We start from the raw sequence: 23,445 nt of genomic DNA on the forward strand, positions 1-23,445 counted from the left end.
GGCCTGCACTAGAGTGGTGGCAGTGTCAGGAGAGATTGAGAGATATTGCAAAGGAGAAATCAACAGACCTTGGCACATTTTGGATATGGGAAAGTGAAGAGTCCAAAATGACACCTAGGTTGTGGGCCTGAGTGACTGAGAGGGTGGTGTTGACCTCTACAGTAATAGGGAAGGTAGGAGTGGGGGGAGGGTTTAGGGGAAAAGATAATGAGTTCTGTTTAGGGCATATTGGGGGAAAAAAAACAATCAAGAATGCAAACTTCAATTTAATAATTCAGTTCAGAAACAATTCAATAACAAAGATAAATTTAAAACATTTTTAGAAAGACAACCAGAACCGAAGAGATTATTTTCTTCTTAAACACTCCAAACAACCATAATGGAGGACTAAATAAATACAGCAGGCAAGGAAGCCACAGCAACAGAGTGACAACAGAAATACCAGTGAGAGAATTCTTTCTAAAGGTACACAAGGAGATGAGGGTGAAGGTGAAATCTGGTAGACAAAGCAGTGAAGAGGTATATAGGAAGCATCATGAACAGAATAGTGACAGCCAACCTACAGGTGAATGCTTCTTTTGTGGAATTACATTACAACATGTGAGGTTACATGAAAGGAGGAGAGAGAAACAGGGGGATAGAGATGAGTGAGTGATACACGGGGGCCAAATCAAAGGCTAACAATAAGGAAAGGATGATTTCTGTGGTCTCAGGAAAGAGAACAGCCCATGGGGGAATGGGTAAGGAGGGGAGAATGTTTGAAAAGGGGAGGAAAGAAAGGAGGCTTACTTTGGAAGCAGAAGAGGGTTTCACTGATGAATGGTCCAATAGGTGAAGGGAGATGAGGACCCTACCTGGATGATGCCTTGGAGGATTTAGTGTCTGAAAAGTCTACTTGTGGTGGAGTGAGTTAGAACCTCTGGGGGCAGCAGGCACCTTAAAGAAGTGGGAGAGCATGGACAAAGGGAGATTTTTAGGCACATGTAGAAAAAATAGGTATTAAAATTCCATGTCCTTGGGGCAGCTAGGTAGTGCAGTGAATAGAGCACCAGCCCTAGAGTCAGGAGGACCTGAGTTCAACTCCAGCCTCAGACACTTAACACAAAAACTAGCCATGTGACCTTGGTCAAGTCACTTAACCCCAATTGCCCCTCCCCCCCAAAAAAGCAAAAAAAAAATCTTTATTAAAAAATTGCATATCCTTCAAACCTAGGTATATCACTTGAAGGTAAAAAGATATGTTTGTTTTGTTTTGTTTTTGCCTTTTGGAGGTCAATTGGGGTTAAGTAACTTGCCCAAGGTTACAGGGCTAGTTTTTTATGTGTGTGTGGGTGTTAAGTGTCTGAGGCGGAACTGAACTCAGGTCCTCCTGACTCTGGGACCAGTGCTTTACTCACTGCACCACCTAGCCACCCCTTAAAAAGATATGTTTTTAAAATTAAATGAGTTTACAGACTTTTCCAATAAAGATCTACAATTAAAAGGAAACAAGTAATGAAATAATTCTATATGGATTAACAATGTTAATTGCTAATGCCATCAATCAAAAATTTATTAAATACTGTTTATGGGCATTGTTCTAGGTACTGGATTACAAATATAATGAGTTAATTAGTCCCTACTCATAAGGAACTTACATTCTGATAGGCGAAACATCAAAGATGTATATAAGAATGCATGAAATAAATCAAAACAGAATAAATTCCAATTAGTTCAATAGAGGGTAGCTTCAATAGAGGGTAACCCTGAGAGGGAGAGTACCATCAGTTAGAGTGGGATTCTGTGAGGCAGGGAGTAGGGAGAACATTCCAGGCATGAGAGGCAGCCAGTTCAAAAACACAAAGATAGGAGATAGGGGGTCATATTTGAGGAAGAGAAATAATGTGAATTTGCCTGAATCACAGAGTTCAGGAGTGGGAGTAGTATCAAATGAACCTGCAAAGATTGGTTGGAACAATTATTTTAATAATAAATGCTAGCATTTGTATAGCACTTTGAGGTTTACAAGGCCCTTTAAATGTGTCATTTCATTTGATCCTCACAGTAACCCTGGGAAGTGGGCGCTATTATTATTCCCATTTTATAGCTGAGGAAATGGAGAAAGCATAGTTTATATGACTTGTCCAGGATCACGCAGCTAATAAGCATCTGAGGTGTTTCAGTCTCTATTAACTGTGCCACCTATCAGTCTATAGGAAGCTTTAAAAGCTAAATAGAAAGGTTTATTTTTGACCTTAGTGACAATCAGAAAGCACTAGAGTTTATTGAATGGGAGAGTGACATATTCATATTATGTACATGAGGGAAATCACTTTGATGACAGTGTGGATCAAGTAGAATGAGGAGAGATTAGAGGAATCACTTAGGTGACTGTTGCAATTATCTAAGTGAGTAGTAAGGAGGGAAGGTGGTAAATAGGTGAGTAGCAAAAAGGGGTCAAATGTAGAAAATGTCATAAAGGTAGAAATGACAGGATTTGGCCACTGATGTTGGATGAGACAGAGTAAGAAGTCAAGAATCTTGCCAAAGTAACAAAGTAGAACAGTTTGAAAGAGATGAGTTTGTTTGGGGGAAAATAGAATGAGTTCAATTTTGGATGTGCTAAGTTTGGGATGTCTCTGGAACATCCAGTTTGAAATGTCCAATAAGCAATTAGTGATGCATGAATGAAGCTTGAGGAAGAGCCCAAGACTGATATATAGATCTTTGCTTCATTGGAAATGAGGTGAAAGTGAAATCCATGTGAGTAGATGAGGTCACTGAGAGTGTAACTAGAGAGAAGTTTAGGGGGTCTAGAACAGAGCCTTTGGGAATACCCACAACTAAGGGGTGTGATATTGATGATAGTCTAGCAAAGGAGACTGAGGATGGGTTAGACACGTAGGAGGAAAAGCAGGACTAAGAGTTTTGAAAGCCCAAAGAGGAGAAACGTTTGTTCAAAGGCAACAAGGGAAGGAATAAGGAGGTAGGGAGTGGCTGAAGCTTAGCAAAAGTTGGAGGAATGATTGAGGTTTGCAAGGGAAAAGAAAGGGAAAGAATCAAAGGAAAGAAGGAAACATGCATTTATTAACTTCCTATGCATCATGCATTGTGCTAAGCACTTTATAAATACGTCATTTGATCTTGTGGGCTGCTAGATAGCTCAGTGGATAGAGCACTGGGCTTGGAATCAGGAAGACTCATCTTCCTGAGTTCAAATCTGGCCTCAGAAACTTACTAGCTGTGTGACCCAGGGCAAGTCATTTATCCCTGTTTGCTTCAGTTCCTCATCTATAAAATGACTTGGAGAAGGAATTGGCAAATCACTCCAATATCTTTGCCAAGAAAACCCCAAATGAGGTCATGGAGAGTCAGAGACGACTGAAATGACTGACCAATAACAAATGTTTGATCTTCACAACCACCTACAGATGAATGCTTCTTTTGTGGAACTACATTATGTTATGTAAGAATACATGACTCAGGTTAAAACAAATACCTGGGTTCCTGAATTTCTAGAAAACTGGTACTCAGAAAAATGATATAATCATGAGCTTTATTAATATGTGGCACAGCAAGCAGCCAAAAACTGTATGACAATATAAACAAAGAGGTTTATTCCCAGGGATGCAAGAAATACTCAGCATGAATGAGAGAGAGACTTATCATGGAGGAAACATACTCAGAGTTGGAGTTCAGGTAGCAAGATTCTATACCCAAGAATGGCCAGGGTTGAGAACAGGTTCCAGATATAGGAAGGGACATTTCTAGTCAGACCCAGATGTAGTAGAAAAGTTCACAGGGACCTTTGCTGATACCAAGCTTGGGTGAAGCTTGGGTAGAGGGAGTTACTTTATCAGGACCATGAACTGGTGGGAGGATCTAATGTTAACTAAGGCAGCAGAAGGAGAATGACTCAAGGCCCCTGCAACAGGCCAAGATCCATCCAAGCAAAAAGCTAAAACCATATCTGCCTGACACAAAGTTAACAGTGGAAAAGTACAAATGGTCTATTTTGCCAAATGCCTCTATATGGGCATTAGGGACATTCATGTGAGTACATGTTGGAGTTCTATCATCATGAACAGTTATTACAAGTAGGATTTGAACTCTGGTCTTCTTGACTACAGATCCAGTGTTTTCTCCACTGCACTGATTAAAAGACATGAGAGACAAATATGTATGTTACAGAAAGAAGAGTTTTCTTCTTGATTTGATTCGAGCCAAGAGAGACTGTGACTTGGCCAGCGTTCTACATAGCAAAATTGGGATCTGAGCCCAGGGCTTTTTTTCTCCAAATGTCATGCCCTCTCCAGCATACCATGCTGATTTTCAGTTCTGCCTGTGATAATGCTCCAGTTCTAGTACAGTTTTTTGTTGAATTCTCATTTTGGGGAGCTATATTTCTAGTATGGCTATTTGTTGCCTAGTAGCTTATGAAAGATCTATAATTCTGGTATGTTATCCTGGCCACTTGATCATGTCTTTTTAGGTATTGGAGTCAAGATCAAGTTCGAATCCCTCCTTTGTCCCTTGTTATCTGTATGACTTTGGGCAAGTTGTTTAACCTCTCTGGTCCTCAGGTTTTTCATCTGTAAAATGAAGTTGTTGGCCTAGATGGCCATTAAATTTTCTTCCAATTCTAAGTCCATGATACATTGGCAACAGTTCTATAATTTCTAGTGTCAGAGGCCTCGTCATGAATAGTTATCATAAACTTCTTTGTCTCTGTAAACAAAATCATGGGTCAGCCATTTGTTCAACACTTCTTTGCCAACATATTGTTAGTTGAGTCCATGTTAATGTTGCCCTTATAGGGCCTTTTGATTCCACTCTTGGATCTTAGCCATGTCATAAACTCCCACTTTGAGGTACATGTAATGGTAATGGGATTTGAAGATCTTCCACTCCCCTTGTATTGGCAAGCTAATAGGTACTTAGCGCTTAGTTTCAAGTTCATAATTGTGTCAAGTATTAAGACCCAAAACTTGTGAATCCCACAGTGGGATGGACTTGTTGAGGTAACAGGAAAGGGTGGGGCAGGGATGATGAGCTAATACCACATATAAGGAGAGGCCCAGCCTGAAGGGAAGAGAAATTTTGAGAACAGAACTTGTGGTGGCAGAACTTCTTCTGAGAACCAGCCAGAACTTCTGCTAAGGACTTCTAAGAGCCAGCCAGAACTTCTGATGTGAACTTCTGAGAGCCAGCCCCATGAGTGAGGAGAGGAAGATCCTTGTTTGAGGGAGTGAGTGAAGAGAGGAGGATCCTTGCTTGAGGGAACCTGTTTTGTTATGAAGGCTTGGGAATATGAGTGTTCACTGCATTAACTATGTGTACCAACTTTGTGGTTACTATAATGACTTTGACTTTCTAGTTTTGGGACTCAGTTTTCTGGTATTTGAATAAATCCTTTGGCTCTGTGCTCCATGTGGAGAGCCTGTTACATTTTGTGATTCACAACTACACCAGCATATTTATAGTCACCGTAAGCACTGTAAATATTGCATTGGTGTTACAGTATATTTCCTCAATCCAGTAGCATATACCTATTGTCAGTATCACCATTATTTTTGTAATCATCTATATATATTATCTCATTTTTTCATCTTTTTGAACTTCATTAGAAATAGTATAAGGAAAAATCACTCTTCCCCTATTATTCCTTTATACCTAATATTATGTAGACTATTCACAAATGGATAACATAAATGCTCTTTATAATTTGATAAGTATACTGAGATGTAAACTTATTTTCTGTACACTCACTAAAATCATTTTGTTTTTTGGGTTTTGGGGGGTCTTTTTGGAGGGGGGAAGGCAGGGCAATTGGGGTTAAGTGACTTGCCCAAGTTCACACAGCTAATAAGTGTGTCAAGTGTCTGAGGTCAGATTTGAACTCAGGTCCTCTTCCTGACTCCTAGCTGCCCCTTCTAAAATCATTTTTAACTGTAGAAGATGGAATGACAAAAACATGTACCTTATCAAATTCCCATATTGAATGTTTTCCCCTTGGTCTCTATTTTTTGCCCCAGTTATTTATTTATTTATTTATTGTTAAGTTTTCAACATTCATTTCCACAAGATTTTGAATTACAAATTTTCTCCCTGTATTTCCCCTACACCCCACCCAAGATAGCAAGCCTACTAAATATCCCTTCCACCAATCTGCTCTCTCTTATATCCTCCCCCATGCCTCCTCTGACTTTGTAGTAGGGCAAAATGGATTTCTATACCCCAGTGCCTGTATAACTTATTTCCCAATTGCATGAGAAAAACAATTTTTTTAACATTTGTTTTTAAGACTTTGATTTCCAGATTCTTTCCCTTCTTCCCTCCTCACCCAGCCCCACTGGGAAGACAAGCAATTCAATATAGGTTATACATGTATAGTTATGCAAAATGTTTCCATAGTAGGTATATTGTAAAAGATAATTATATTTTCCTCCTTCATATCCTGTCCCCCCCCCCACTTATTCTATTTTCTCCTTTGACCCTGTCCCTTTTCAAAAGTGTTTGTTTCTAACTACCCTCTGGTTTCTATTTTTAAAGTTTTTCTTTTCATGTAGTTTGGAGGTTGAATTTTTAGTATGGCAACATCTTTTAAAAACACAGATCTTAAACCTTTACAGATTAATAGTATATCCCAGTCATTCTAGACAATAGTTTTATCTATAATGATATTCCAGGTTCAGCATAGCTCATTTGCCTTTTCATTATCATCCTCCTTATTCATTCATCATTATGTGGTTAACAATGTAGCACCTGGGGGGCAGAGCCAAGATGGCAGAGTAGAAGCAGAAAATTCCATGACTTCCCCCAACAACCACCTCAAATACCTATCAAATATGACTCTAAACAAATTTTAGAGCTATAGAACCCACAAAGTGACAGAGAGAAACAAATATCCCATTGAAGGCAGCCTGGCAGGCTGACAGGAAGGGTTCATTGAAGCATGCTGGGAGCTGAGTGCACTCTGGCAAAGGTGGCCAGACTAGACTTGAGAGTAAATCACCAGCAGCTGTGGCAGTTTCCAGATTTTTCAACCCATAAACGCCAAAAAGAAAGTAAAAAGTCAGTCCAGAACTCTGTTGGAAAGGCAGGGCATGGTCCGATGCCTGCTTCCAGGGTGAGAGGTGGTAGAGGCAGGGTGGCTACAGCGTCTGCCATGTGGCTGCCTCAGGAGCTCCTGGCCTACAGATCGTAGGGGGACCAAGTGACCATTCCGAGGGTAATCACTCTTGCTTTGACTTGTTGATTCACTTTCTTGGGCAGTGGTCCTGGGGTGAGAAACACCAGTGTGGTGTCTGTAGAGAGGGCACCCTCCTCAGACCTCTGACAACATTTGCAAAAACACTAGTGATTTGGGACAAAGCTCCTGTCTCTAGAAGCAGAGTTCTACTGTGGCAAAGAGCTCAAAAGTCAAGTAATTGGCAATATGATCAAGCAAAGGAAGTACAAACAGACCATAGAATGCTTTTTTGGGGACAAAAAAGCATCTAACAGGAGGAAGACAAGAAAGTCAGAACTCCTGCGTCAAAAGCTTCCAAGAAAAATATGAACTGATTACAGGCCATGGAGCTCAAGAAGGATTTTGAAAATCAAGTAAGAGAAGTGGAGGAAAAGCTGGGAAGAGAAATGAGAATGATGCAAGAAAATCATGAAAAGAGAGTCAACAACCTGACTGAAGAAAATAATACCTTAAAAAACAGACTAACTCAAATGGCAAAAGAGTCCCAAAAAGCCAACAAGGAGAAGAATGCCTTAAAAAGCTGAATTTGCCAGATGGAAAAGGAATTTAAAAAACTCACTGAAGGGAGTAATTCCTTCAAAATTAGATTGGAGCAAATAGAAGCGAATGACTCTATGAGAAATCAAGACTATTAAACAGATCCAAACAAATGAAAAAAATAGAAGGCAATGTGAAATGTCTCATTGGAAAAACCACTGATCTGGAAAATAGATCCAGGAGAAATTATTTTAAAATTATTAGACTACCTGAAAGCCATGATCAAAAAAAGAGCCTAGATATCATCTTTCAAGAAATTCTCAAGTAAAATTGCCCTGAGGGCAAAATAGAAATTGAAAGAATTCACCAATCACCTTTTGAAAAAGAACCCCAAAAGAAAACTCCTAGGAATATTATAGCCAAATTCCAGAGTTCCCAGGTCAAGGAGAAAATATTACAAGCAGCCAAGAAGAAACAATTTGAGTATTGTGAAAGCACAATCAGAATAAGACAAGATCTAGCAGCTTCTACATTAAGGAATCAAAGGGCTTGGAATATGATATTCTGGAGGTCAAAGGAGCTAGGATTAAAACCAAGAATCACCTACCCAGCAAAACTGAGTATCATGTTTCACAGGGAAATATCCTCATTCAATGAAATAAAAGACTTTCAAGCATTCTTGATGAAAAAACCAGAGTTGAAAAGAAAATTTGACTTTCAAATACAAGAAGGAAGAGAAGCTCAAGAAGGTAAACAGGGAAAAGAAATCATTATGAACTTATTAAAATTGAATTATTTACATTCCTACATGATAAAATGATAATTATAACTCATGAGACTTTTCTCAGTATAAGGATAGTTGATGGGAATATATACGTATATATATATATATACACACATACATTTATGTTTATATAAGAGGGTATATGTACATATAAATACATATATGAGTGTGTGTATACATGTGTACATATATACATAGAAGGCACAGGATCAGTTGAATAGGAAGGGATGATATCTAAAAAATAAAATTAAGAGGTGAGAGAAGAATATAATGAGAAGAGAAAGGGAGAGATAGAATAGGGTAAATTACCTCATATAAAAGAGGCAAGAGGAAACTGTTACAATGGAGGGAAAGAGCCAGGAAGGTGAAAGGAAATGGGTCAACCTTACTCTCATTGAATTTGGCTTAAGGAGGGAATAACTTGCACACTAAATTGGGTATCTTACCCTACTGGAAAGTAGGGGGGAAGGGGGATAAGAGGGGGGATGATAAAAGGGAGGGCAGATTGGGGGGGAGGGTAGATTGGAGGGAGGGTAGTTAGAAGTACACACTTTTGAAAAGAAACAGGATCAAAGTAGAAAATAGAATAAGCGAGGAGCGGGATAGGATGGAGGAAAATATAGTCATTCTTTCACAATATATCTACTATGCACAACTGCATGTGTATAGCCTATATTGAATTACTTTTTCTCCCAGTAGGGGTGGATGACAAGGGAAGAAGAGAAAGAATCTGGAAATCAAAGTTTTAAAATCAAATGTTTATATATATATTCATTCATTCATTTATTTGTTTATTTATTTATTTATTTATTGTACGTACAACTGGGAGATAAGATATGCAGGCACTGGGGTATAGAAATCCATCTTGCCCTACTAGAAAGTCAGAGGGGGCATGGAGGAGGATATAAGAGAGAGTAGATTGGGGGAAGGGGTATTCAGTAGAATACCTATTTTAGAGTAGGGAGTAGGGGAAAGATGGGAAGAAAATTTGTAACTCAAAATCTTGTGGAAATGGATGTTGAAAGCTAAAAATAAACAAAAAAAAAACAATGTAGCACTTGGACTTTCCATTTATAACTTTTTACTCTAGCTACAAGACTGGTCAACCTTTTCTTCCGTTCATATATTTTCTAGATGAAACTTTTTTATGCCCATTCTTACATGCAAATCATCATTGGTAATAGTTACTCTCAAGATTTGCTTCTTCATTGCTTTTTAAATCTTATACAATTTTGATCAAAGGTAGTGGTGGGTATTTTTTTTATTCACAGCATCATTAGAAGAATGTTGATTTTAATAAGATGAGTTCTTGTATCAAGGAACAGCTTAGAATCATTCAAATCAGTGCACAATTTTCCAAATGCTATTTAGCCCAACTGTTTCTTCTAGAAAATTCTGGAGCTAATTTATTGTCCATCTGGAGTGCTTACCAGAATTTCAGTGCGCTATTCATTTCTGCCTTAATTTTGTCCCCTAAGGGCCGACATGGGCCAGCAGCTCCTTAACCCCTGAGATTGGTAGGATGGACACAGGGTTTGGGGGATGGAAATTGTCTGTGCCCCACCTCATCCCAGAGACAGAGAAAGCAGACCTTATAAAGAGGAATTAATCCATATAAACAGGAATTAATGCCAAATTTATGTCATTATTAATTTAAATTGTGTGTATATATAGCCCTTAGTCATGGAGACCCAGGACAGAGCTAGGCTAAATGCATGAAGACCCACTTTTTAGATTACCTTATATAAAGTGGTATCAAGGAGAGATGGAACTCTTCTGATTTAACAAACCATTTATTCTAAAGTGGGTTGCTGTTGTTCCTGACCTTAGTATATTCCCGTTTTAGGGAATATGGAGAGTTATACCTGTATATCCTTGCTGCTATATATCTTTCCAAATATAGTTGTTAGATTGTTTTGGGGTTTTTTTTCCCCTATCATTGATTCATTATCTTTAGATCCTGAATTTGCATTTAAGGGAACTTGGCCTAATACATTTAATAGAACCAGTAGGAGCTGATGAGATTGACTCTGGGCTCATAGCTTGCTGAGAGGACAGATGGTCATGTCAAAAGAAAAGGGATTATTTTGGCCTCAGCCCCTACTTTTCCTAGGATTGTGATGTGGAAGGTATGTCTGATGATTACAGCAAGTTCTATTTTGTTAGGGGATGTGAATAGAAAAATGTTAAGGAATATTGAGGGATGGAAACTAACTGCAGGCTAAATATTTTTAGAAGGAAAAGCAGGGATTTGTTTTTTTGCTTTTTTTATTAGTTTAGTTTTCAACATTCACTTCCATAAGTTTTTAATTTTTTTCTCCTCCCCCTTTTCTCCCCAAGGTGGCATGCAATCTGATATAGGCTCTACACATGCATTCCTATTAAACACATTTTCACATTAGTTGTGTTGCATAGAAGAATTATAACGAGTGGGAGAAATCATGAGAAAGAAAACAAAAGAGAAAATAGTCTGCTTTGCTCTGCATTCCAGCTCTATAATCCTTTCTCTGGATGTGGATGGCATTTTCCATCATCAGTCCTTTGCTTTTGTTTTAGGTCCTTGCTTTACTGAGAAGGGCTAAGTCTATCAAAATCAGTCATCACAAACTGTGACTGTTACTGTGTAAAATGGAGAAGCAGGGATTCTTAACCTTAACTTCCTCTAAGAATCTATGAACTTAGGTGGGGAAAAGTTAAATATTTATTTTCATCAACCTCTAACCTAAATTTATCATTTTCTCCAATTATTAAGAAACTTTATTTTGAGAAGGGGTCATTAGGTGTCATCGGACTGCAAAACAAGCCCATGAGACAAATAAGATTAAGTACTACTCTCTAAAGGATTGGTTAACTCTTTCATGGGCAACTGAGGTATTTACTGCTTTGTGTACTGAGTCTGAATTCCATAAATTTTAGGTAATTATTTTAGGACATATTCTTTGCCATCACTAAAAGAGCTACCCTAAATATTTGTGTCCATGTAGGTTCTTTTCTTTTTTCTCTCTCTTTTAAAAAAAATCTCTTTGGAAAACAGACATAGCAGTAGTATTGCTGGATCAAAGGGGACACAGTTTTATAGCCCTTTGGGCATAGTTCCAAATTGCTCTCCAGAATGGCTGGATCAATTTACAATTGCACCAAAAGTGCATTAGTGTCCAAATTTTCCCACATCCTCTTCAGCATTTGTCACTTTTCTTCTCTGTTACATTAGCCAGTCTAATAGGTGTGAAGTACTAACTCAGAGTTATTTTTAATTTTCATTTCACTAATCAGTAATCCAGAGCATTTTTTCACTAGAAATAATTTTGATTTCTTCTGAAAAAATGCCTGTTCGTATTCTTTAAGCACTTATCATTTGATGAATAATTCATCTTATAAATTTGATTTAGTTCTCTATATATTTGAGAAGTGAGGCCTTTATAAGAGAAACTTGCTACAAAATCTGCCCTCTTTCCTCCCCCCCCCCCCCCCAGTTTTCTGCTTTCCTTCAAATCTTGGCTGCATTGGTTTTGTTTTCTAAATATCTTAAAAATGACACTTTTAGGGGTGGCCAGGTAGCACAGCGAGTAAGAGCACCAGCTCCAGTGTTGAAAAGACCTGGAGATCAAATCCCGGGCTCAGACACTTAGCACCCACCCAGAAACACCTGGCTGTGTAACCTTGAGCAAGTTACTTAACCCCAATTGCTTAGGGGCAGCCAGGTGGCTCAGCGAGTAAGAGCACCGGCTCCAGTGTCGGGATGACCTGGATCAAATCCAGGCTCAGATACTCAGCACCACACCCAGAAATAACAACTGGCTGTGTAACCTTGAGCAAGTTACTTAACCCCGATTGCTTTAAAAAAAAATGACACCTTTAAAAATGACACCTTTATCAGAAAAACTTGCTATGGAGATTCCCCACACCCAGTTTTTTGCTTTTCTTCTAATTTTAGCTGCATTTGTTTTCTTTTCAGAAAAATGTTTAAATATTATGTAATCAATCAAAATTATCAGTTTTACTTCCTGTGAACCTGTCTCTTGTTTGGTTATGAATTTTCCCTCATCCATAAATACTGTCTGTTTCTTCCAATAACTCATTTAACTTTTCCTCTAAGAATTTAGATGTTATGCCATTTGATACATAACTGATTTTAATTTATTGTCTACAGTCCCTTTTAACAAAATGTAGTTTCCCTTTTTATCTTTTTAAAATAGGTTTGTTTTTTATTTTATTTTAAAATGATGATTGCTATCTTTGCCTTTTTTTTTTTACTTCAGCTAAAGCATATTAGATTTTGTCTCTAATTCTTTATTTTAAAAGTATGTGTATCTTTCTGTTTCAGGTGTGTTTCTTGTAAACAACATATCATTGTATTGTGGTTCCTAATCCATTCTGTTATCTTTATTCCATTTTATGAATTTCTTTATATTCATATTATAGTTAAGTTTGTTGTAACTTTCCCTCTATCTTATTCTGTTATCCTTCTCTATTTTACCCTGTCCCCTCTTTTAGTTAATTTAGGTATTTATAATTGTAAAAATTGTTTAGTCGCTCAAAGTTATCCTTAAAGCAGTTACTGTATGCAGTTGTTATAATCACCACTTTGTGAACATCCCTCATTTTCCCCATAGTAGGTAAGCCTGCCAAGTCAGACTTGCCCAAACCTTCCAAGAAAGGCTGCCTAGGAGACCTGCCCAAATTCGCCACCTAGAACCCATACCCCCCACCCCTTTTGTTTAGTTCTCGGGATAGACTTGGGGACTTTCCAGTGGGGCAACAAACTGATCGCTGGGCAATGAACTAATCACTATGTAATCTAATGGTTAAGTTGTGGTTTTTCCCTTTATAAACCCCGAGCACTAACTCCTTGGGGATTCTTGATTTGGGTACATGCCCCCTGCAGTCGCAGGCTGAATAAACTCTGCTTCTAAAATTATTTTTTTTCAAATGCTTTATTAACTTCTGATTTACATCATTCATTTCCACCAGATTTTGAGTTACAAATTTTCTCCCCGTTTTTCCCCTACCCACCGCCCCAAAATAGCAGTCCCACAGGATATCCCCTCCTCCAATCTGCTCTCTCTCATATTTTGTCCCATACCCCTTTCGACTTTTCCAGTAGGGCATGGTGGGTCTCTATGCCCCAGTGCCTGTATATCTTATTTCCCAATTACATGTAAAATAGTATTAATAATAGTATGTGTATGTGTATATGTATATATATATATATATAAATTTTAAAACATTTAATTTTAAAACTTTGAATTAAAGATTCATTCCCTTCCTCCCTTGTCACCCACCCTTACTGGGAAGATCAGCAGTTCAGTATAGATTGTACATCTGTAGCTAATGAAAAACAATAACATAGTAGATATATTGTAAAAGACTGACTATGTTTCCCTCCCTCCTATCCCACCTCCCACTTGTTCTATTCTCTACTTTAATCCCATCCCTTTTCAAAAGTGGATGTTTCCAACTTCCCTCCTCCCCAGCCTGTCCTCCCTTCCATCATCCTCCCTCTGATCCCCTTCCCCCCTACTCTCATGTATTTCATTCCCTCCCCAAGCCAAATTCAATGAGAATAAGGTTGACCCATTCCCTTTTGCCTTCCTATTCTTCCCCTCCATTGTAGCCATTTTCCCTTGCCTCTTCTTTATGAGATAGTTTACCCCATTGTGTCTCTCCCCATCTCCTCTCATTATATTCCTTTCTCACCTCTTAATTTCACCTTTTAAGTATCATCCCTTCCTGTTAAATTGGTCCTGTGCCCTCTATCTATGTATACCTGTAAACATATATACACACATTCACATATGTATTCATATGCCCATATACCCTCATATATAGAGACATATATATATATATATATGTATATTTCTATTCCCTTCAACTATTTTCATATTGACAAAAGTTTCATAAGTTACAATTATTGTTTTTCCATGTAGGAATGTTAATAGTTTAACTTTGATAAGTTCTTTATGATTTCTTTTCCCTCTTTACCTTCTCATGCTTGTCTTGCTTCTTGTATCTGAATGTCAAATTTCTATTCAACTCTGTTTTTTTCGGCAAGAATGCTTGAAAGTCCTCTAGTCCACTGAATGACCATATTTTCCCCTGAAACATGATACTCAGTTTTGCTGGGTAGGTGATTCTTGGTTTTAATCCCAGCTCCTTTGACCTCCAGAATATCATATTCCAAGCCCTTCGATCCCTCAGTGTAGAACCTGCCATATCCTGGGTTATCCTGATTGTGTTTCCACAATATTCAAATTGTCTCTTCCTGGCTGCTTGTAATATTCTCTCCTTAGTCTGGGAATTCTGAAACCTGGCTATAATATTCCTAGGAGTTTTCTTTTTGGGATCTTTTTCAGGGGGTGATTGGTGGATTCTTTCAACCTCTATTTTGCCCTCTGATTCTAAAACATCAGGGCAGTTTTCTTTGAGAACTTCCTGGAGGATGATTTTCAAGTTCTTACTTTGATTATGGTAGTCCAATAATTTTTAAATTATCTCTCCTGGATCTATTTTCCAGGTCAGTGGTTTTTCCCATGAGGTATTTCACATTGCCTTCTATTCTTTCATTTGTTTGGATCTGTTTAACAGCATCTTGATTTCTCATAAAGTCATTAGCTTCTATTTGCTCCAATCTAATTCTGAAGCAATGATTCTCCTCATTGAGCTTTTGAGATTCTTTTTCCATCTGGCAAATTTGGCTTTTTAATGCATTCTTCTCCTCATTGCCTTTTTGAGCCTCTTTTGCCAATTGAGTTAGTCTATATTTTAAGGTGTGATTTTCCTCAGTCAGGCTGTTGACTCTCATTTCATAATTTTCTTGCATTGTTCTCATTTCTCTTCCCAATTTTTCCTCCACTTTTCTTATCTGCTTCTTAAAGTTCTCTCTGGCCTATAACCAGCTCGTATTTTCCTTTGAAGCTTTTGGTGCAGGAGTTCTGACTTCACTGTCTTCCTCCTGTTCCATGCTTTGCTCCTTTTGGTCCCCAAAATAGGAGTCTAGTGTTGAAATCTTCTGGGTGCTTTGTTTCCTTTGCCTGGTCATGTTGCCTCTCAGTCACTTGACCCCTGGGCTTTTTGCCACAGTAGGACTCTGCCACCAGACAGGGGAGCTTTCGTCCCAAATGCTGGGGTTTTCTCAGCTGCCGGAGGTATTAGTTGGGTGCCCTCTCTGAGGCCTTCATGTGTTCTGGCAAGCTGGACACACACCCCAGGACTTCCACCCTAGACTGCAATCCAGATCCAAGCAGGTTAAAGCAAGAGCGAATACCCCTCAGACTGGTTGCTTGGTCCCCCTACACTCCACAGGCCAGGAGCTGAAGCTGCCATGTGGCGCTAGCTGGCTGTGCTGGATGTCTCAGCAGCTTCTCGCCCTGGGGGCAAAAGCTATGCACTCCCACTTACTGGGTCCCAAAGTCCAGACTGCACTGACCTCTCACTTTGTCCTTCACATCTATATGTTCATAATTCTGGAAATGACCACAGCTGCTGCTGCTGCTGTGTCCCTCTGGCCAGCGGCTGGTCAGGCCTGCTCTGGGGCTAAAAAACCTCCACTGAGCGCTGTGCTGGCTGATTCCTGCCACCCTGCCAGGATGTCCTCAGCGGGAGGTTAGCTTCTCTGTGTCATTTTGTGTGTCCTGCAGCTCCAAAGTTTGTTCAGAGTCCCCTTTTTACATAGATTGGGGAAGGTGGAAGCCTGAGCCACTCAGAGGTCGTGCTTCTACTCCTCCATCTTGACTCTGCCTAAGTCTGATCTTCTAAAATTATTAAGGTCTCACTCACTATCACTTTCATTTTAACACAGTGTTCTCCTGGTTCTGCTCATTTCACTTTTCTTTATTTTATATAAGTCTTTCCATGTTTTTCTAAGATCATTGCAGTCATCATTTCTTATAGCACAGTAGTATTCCGTCATAAACATATACCATAACTTCTTCATCCATTCCCCAGTTGACAAGCATCCCTCCAATTTCTACTTCATTGCCATCACAAAGAGAGCTGCTATAAATAGTTTAAAACATATAGGTTCTTTTTCTTTTTCCCTAATCATTTTGGGAAATGGATCTAATAGTGTTATTACTGGGTCAAAGGGTTTAGGCAGTCTAATAACTCTTTGGACATAATTCCAGATCATTCTCCAAAATGGATGGATTAGGTCACAATTCCACCAACAGTGAATTAATGTCCCAATTTTTCCACATCCCCTCCAACATTTATCACTTTCCCCATCAATAGTTTTAGCCAATCTGATATCACAAGGTTGTTTAATTTGCATTTCTCTGATCAGCAGTGATTTAAAGCATTTTTTCATATGGCTATAGATGGCTTTAATTTCTTTCTCTGAAAACTGCCTGCTCATATCCTTTAACCATTTTCAATTGGGGAATGGTTCATAAGCTTATAAATTTGACAAAGTTGTCTACATATTTTAGAGAAGAGACCTTTATCTGAGAAACCATCTATAAATTTTTTTCCCAGTTTTTTGCTTTCCTTCTGATTTTGGCTATGTTAGTTTTATTTGTTCAAAACCTTTTTAACTTAATGTAATCAAAATTATCTGTTTTATACCTCACAGTGCTCTTTATCTCTTGTTTATTCATAAATTGTTCACCTATCCATAAATGCTATTTCACTTTTGTCCTCACCTCTTTTCATCATTTCCCTTGATATTCTAGAGCTTTCTTTTTTAAAATGAGTTTTGTTATTATTTAATCAGGGTCTGTAAAGTATCCCCTTAGTAATTTGATTGGCATCATATTAAAAGTGTAAATTAATGTTGGCATATTGTCATTTTTATTATATTGGTATAACCTCACCATGAACAATGAATATTCCTCCAGCAAGTTAGTTTGTTCTTTATTTCTTTAAGGAACACCTTGTAATTGAATCTATACAAGTCTTTTGTGTGCTTTGGGAGGTTGATCCCCAGATATTTTATGCATTTTGTAGTTATTTAGTAGATTAAAATTTCCTTTTTATTATTGCTCCATATGTTTTGTTATTAAATAGAAATGCTTTTGGTTTTTTAAGATTTATTTTATAGGCTGCTGTTATAGCACTAGAAAGAGGGAGGGGAAAATGAGATGCAGGAATGGGTTTTGGTGTAAGCTTGTGTTGTGTCTTAGAATCTGTTAGTGCAGCCTCACCACTGATGGTATGGGAGGTGGCGTAAGGGTGCTAAGTGAACTCAAGATTAGTAAGCATCAGTCCTGGGTTTCAGTTTTTTTGTTTTATTGAGTTTCTTTTGTACTAGAGTATCTTAGACCATGGAAATAGCTAAAATTGCTTTATCTTTGGCACATAATTTGTTTTTAAGAGGTGGCAAGAATCATGGGAAATGTCTAGTCCGACATCTTGTTGCTCACCTGACCCAGAAATTCAGATGAGATATTTGAAATGTGTTTAACACAGCATCTGGCACATAGTAACTAGCTATTATTATTGTTACTTATTGGTATCATCATCATTCCTTGAGTAATAAGTCATTGTGGATAACAGGCTGAACTTGGAGTCAGGATGACCTGGATTCAAACCTGGTTTCTGGCATTTACTAGCTCTGTGACCATAAGTAAGTAACTTAATCTCTCTAAGCCTCAGTTTACTCTTCTGTAAAATGGATAAGTTATATTCGATTACCTCTAAAGTTCCTTTTGACTCTAACTTAGTGATCCTATGATATCTTGGATGTAAAACCCTTTTCAGAGATATTTCTTATAAAGATTATTTTCCCAGTCAACAATTACCCTTTTTTTCCCAGATGAATTGATTTTGTTCGTGCAAAAACTGTTCAATTTCATGTAATTGAAGTTATCTTTTATGATTTCTGTTCCTTGTTTAGTTAATGTTTCTCTTATTAGCTAAAGATATGAACAATACCTCTATCCATTTCTGAATGTCTTTGAGTATCCACTAGGAACCATCTTATGGGGGTACATAATGTAAGATAATGAATCTAATAGTTTTTGCCAAACTGCTTCCAAATTTTACCCACACTTTATGTCAAATAACCATGGAAACTTGATCAAAAATATCAACCTTATCGAAAACTAAAACTTCATATATAAAAACAGAAAAAAACCAGTTATTTAATTGTTTCCTAGAAGGTGAATGCTTCACCCTTTGAGGAAGATCAGCTGAACAATAGGATGTGTAAGGAAGAATAGTTGACTCTAAAAAAGCCCTATTGAGTAAGCAGATTACTATAACACTTTTTCCCCCTTCATATTGTTGACATTTTATTCTAACTGAAGACAATGGACTTTTCATATGCTTATGCAATGTTATATAAAATAATTATCTGTATATTTTTTTCCTAGAATATAAGCTTGAGGAAGGAAGAGATTCTGCCTTATCTTAACTTTTTTTCTTCCAGGGGCTCTGAAAGCAGCAGGTGCTTAACAGATATTTGTTGATTTAATGAATAAATTTTTTTAAAAGATTTTAATCCTAGGCTAGAATTATAATTCTGAAAGGAAGGAGATGTTTCTGATTTATGTATACTTTTTAAATATTGCCTAGAAATTAATTAAATCTGAATCCCTTCATTTTGAATCTTCTCAATAAAAAATGAATTTATTTTATTTCATGACAGAATCCTATAATAGATAAAAATGATGAAACAACTTTAGAAACAAAGTCTGTGGTGCCTGATGATGATGATGCTTTATTTCCTCCACTTAAATCTGAAGACAGTGGTATTGGCTTAAGTGCTTCATCCCCGGAGCTTTCTCTGCACTTAGACATCCCTAGGATTTCTCCAGAAAAGGATGATGTCTGGAAAAGAAATGGTAGCATGCAGAAAACCTTGTACTCCATTCAGGAACTGGTTACTACCTTTACCAACAAGCACATTTTTGGGGTGCAGCTACCAGAACATGGAGAGGAAAATCACACAAGAGACAAAAAAGAAGCAGGTGGCACAATTGTTGAAAACTCAGGCAAGAAAAGAAGCTCACGGGAAACCAAGACAATCACTGTGCCCCAGTTTAAGCAGATACTCTCGGATCTGTTTACAGTTCGAGGGTCTCCAACTAAGCAAAAAACTTCAAGGTCTTCCTTTTCTTCAACCCATAGCATTGGCAAGAAAAAGGAAAAAGAGGAAGAGGAATTGTACATGTACAAGGTGATTATTGACTTAGGAGATCTGAGTAAGGATTGCCGGGAAGCCTTTGCCGCTACTTGTCATTTTCTGCTGGACTGTTCCACCTTCCCTGTCTACCTTTCTCAGGAAGAAACAGAGCAACTCTATACATCTCTTTTCCAGGCATCTGGTAAGAAATATATAATTTGTGAAATAATTTATAGAAATAAGTTTACTATTAAATAACTAATTTTTTTTTTAGAATTTTAAGGTTTACAAAATGTTTTACATATATTATTTCATGTGATCCTCACAACAATTCTGTGAGGCAGATTCTGTTGTCAGCTTTTACTTTATAGATGAGGAAATTAAGGTTGAACGAGATTAAGTGACATGCTCAAGGTCAATCAGTCAATATATATTTATTAAGCTTGTACTGTGTTACAGGCACCATGCTGAACAATGAGGACAGAAAAAGAGGCAAAAGATAGTGCTCGCCCTCAAGGAACTCACAATCTAATGGAGGAAGCAGTAAATGGATAGGTTCAAACAAGCTATATACAAGATAAATACAAGCTATATACAAGATATCATTAAAAGGGAAAGGCAGTAGACTTAAAAGGAGTTGGGAAAGGTTTCCTGTAGAAGATGAGGTTTTAGTTGGAGCTTGAAGGAAACTAAAACCAGAAGGTAGAGATGAGAAGGGAGTGCATTCCAGACATGGGGAACACCTAGAGAAAATGTTCAGAGCCAAGAGATGAACTGTCTTGTTCTTGGAACAGCAAAAAGGCCAGTGTGGCAGGGAACAAAGTATAAGAAATTAGGAAGGGTCTAGATCGTAAAGGATTTTGAATGCCAAGGAGAGCATTTTGTATTTGATCCTGGAGGAAAGAGGGAGTCACCAGAGTTTGCATAGGGGGGTGACATGGTCGGACCTGAGCTTTAGGAAAGTCATTTTGTTGACTGAATGAAGAATAGATTGGAGTAGAAAAAGATTTGGGACAGGCAGACCATGAGCAAGCTATTGCAATAGTCCAGGTATGATGTAATGAGTGCCTGCCAAAGAATGGTGGCAGTGTCAGAGGAAAGAAAGGGGCATGTATATTCCAGAGACGTTGCAAAGGTGAAATTGAGAGGCTTTGGAAACTGATTCAATTTGTAAGTGAGAGTGAGAGATATTGAAGAGTTGAGTTTGACACCTAGATTTTGAGCCTGAAAGATCAGGAGGATGGTGTTGCCCTTAACATAATAGGGAAAGTAGGAGCAGGGAGAAGCTTTAGGGGGAAAGATAATGAGTTTAATTTTGGACGTGTTGACTTTAAGATGTCTACTGGACCTACAATTTAAGATGTCTGAAAGGCAATTGGAGATGCAAGATTAGAGGTCAGCAAAGAGGTTAGGACAGGATGAGTCAATTTGAGAATGATTAGGATAGAGACTGTAATTAAATTAATGGAATCTGATGAGATCAAGCAAAGTCATATAAAGGAAGAAGAGAAGGCCCAGTAATGAACCCTGAAACACCTAGAATGGGATCTAGAGGACACTCCAGCAAAGTATCTGAGCAGACTGAGGAGAACAGGAGGGAGTGGTGTCCTGAGAGAAAAAAGTGTCAAGGAGAAGAGAGTGTTCAACAGTGTCAGAGGCTGCAGAGAGGTCAAAGAAAATGAGGATTGAGAAAAGGTGATTGATTTAGGCCATTAAGAGAGCATTCATAACTGTGGAGAGAGCAGTTTGGGTGGAATGATGAGTTCAGAAGTCAAATTGTAAAGTATTTGAAGGAAAAGAGTGAAAGACAGTGTTTCTTAGCTGATAAGGTAGGGAGAGAAATGAAAAGGTTTGGAGAGCAGGTGGAGAGACTGGATTGCGGGTTAATAAGTTGATGAGAGAAGTATACTAATATTGCCTAGCAACTGTGAGAAACCCATTGGGATTGTGTAACATAAATTTGGAGTAGACCCAGTCAGAACGGTTGCATGATTTTTCTCAACCTTTGTTCATATGTAGGAGTGAGGGTGGCAGATTGTGGTCATGATTCAAAGCTGAGGGTTGGTGGGATACAATTAGAGAAGTGATAAGTGGGTGAGGGACTGAAGAGTACAGTGTAGAATTGAATTGGTTCACTAAGAAGTCAATATGGAGAAAAGAAAAGAGAGTGGCAGGTGAGAAGACCTGGGCATTAAGAAGGGAAGAAAATTGTGACCAGGTCTTGAATTTGGTGAGGAAGTAAAAGAAGTTACCTGGAGTTCTATAAAACTACTATCAAAAGTATAAAACAACTATCAAGATTTTTATTGAATGATAGAGATGAATAGTATGAACCTTGAAGGAGGAGGGATCCTGAATGATGGAGCTAGGGGGGAAATCTGACAGTGGCAATGGGGAACAAAGAGTATTCCAACTCCCTGCCTCAACCAGTGAACTGAGGGGTAATGAATGAAGATTTAGCTAGTACTGGAAACAGTGGCCAGGGAGTCTGTGTCATCCAGCGGGGAGTAATATTTCATTGATAACTACAAAATGGAAAGAGAGAAGAAAAGATTTAAGATGAAGGGAAGTTTGTTACCTGTGGAAGAGGCCTTCCATAGGACACAGTGGAAGGGGTGTGTGGGTAGTGATAATAAATGTCTTAAACAGTATTTGAATCAAGGCCTTCCTGACTTCCAAGTTAAGTACTCTATCCCCTAAAGGCGATCCTTTGTTCTGCTGTCACTTTTTTTTCTTGTGACTTTTGCAGGAAAAAAGAAGGTTTTGAATGATTTTGTAATGATGAGAACTGGAAGAAACCTTAGAAAACATCTATCTAGTCTAACCTTTTCATTTTACAGATAAAGAACTAAAACGCAGAGAGATTAAGTGATTTGCCCAATGTAACATGGATTTGAGCCAATTCCAGTGCTATTCCTGACCCTCAGTAGCCAAAAAATACAAATGTGAATCTAATTGTAAAGAATTGCATTTAGTATTAGGTTTTCTCATTTTTTTTTCCTCAGTAGGTGTGATAAGTATGGAAAAGGCAATTAAATGCAATTGCATGACCAAATAATAATAGTCCATATTTATATAGTCCTTATGATTTACACTTTCCTCGCAATAGTTCTCTGAAGCAAATAGTACAAATATTGTTTTCCCCGTTATATACAAGAGTAAATTAAAGCTCAGAGAGGTCACTTACCCTCAAAGATCTAATTAGAATAAGAATGTACTAAGTATGTTGGGACTAAGACTAAAAGTCATGTCTTTGGACTACAAGTTCAGGACTCTTTCAGACACACCAGGTTGCTTCTTATAATCCTAATGAGTCGCAGAGTTTCCCGAGTTTTGTAGATTTTTGTATGTATGGGATTTCGTTTTTGTTTTGGGGGTGAGGATATGTGTGTGTATATCTGTGTGTTCTGTGTGTATGTATATATAAATACACACATATTCATACATACATACATATACATACACACACATATATTTATATGTGATTTCACTGCTATAGGGAGCCCCTGGTATAGAAATTCCCTCTATAAGTGCATTTCTATGGTCATTCTCTAACTTCCAATCTTGACCATAATTATGTAGTCATTAAGTATCCAAATCAGACTTGAGATATCTTGATTCTCTAAGGCCAACTTTATACCCACTATGCCATGCTGTACAGGAAGACATTTCTGTGTAACACATCTATATCTCTTTGAATCCAGAATATATAGGGGCAGCTAGGTGATGCAGTGAATAGAGCACCGGCCCTGGAGTCAGGAGGACCTGAGTTCAAATCTGACCTCAGACACTTAACACAGAAAACTAGCCATGTGACCTTGGGCAAGTCACTTGACCCCAATTGCCCTACAAAAAAAAAAGCAGAGTATATAGTGCAGATCCCTCTAGAGG

General features: G+C 38.1%; 1 protein-coding gene across 2 annotated transcripts in view; it reads left to right on the plus strand.

Moving 5' to 3' along the window:
* Positions 1-23,445, plus strand: part of DOP1B (DOP1 leucine zipper like protein B) — a 171,634-nt gene that overhangs the window by 61,474 nt on the left and 86,715 nt on the right. For both annotated transcript variants that reach the window (XM_069075074.1, XM_069075075.1), the window contains exon 14: positions 19,078-19,756. In XM_069075074.1, coding sequence (XP_068931175.1) covers positions 19,078-19,756 — 679 coding nt within the window. The remainder of the gene's footprint in view (positions 1-19,077; positions 19,757-23,445) is intronic.

The sequence above is a fragment of the Petaurus breviceps genome, unplaced genomic scaffold (genome assembly GCF_028583685.1).
Source record: "Petaurus breviceps papuanus isolate PSGF00001 unplaced genomic scaffold, PetGlider_PUasm1.0 90897, whole genome shotgun sequence".
In the NCBI taxonomy this organism is placed as follows: Eukaryota; Metazoa; Chordata; class Mammalia; order Diprotodontia; family Petauridae; genus Petaurus; species Petaurus breviceps.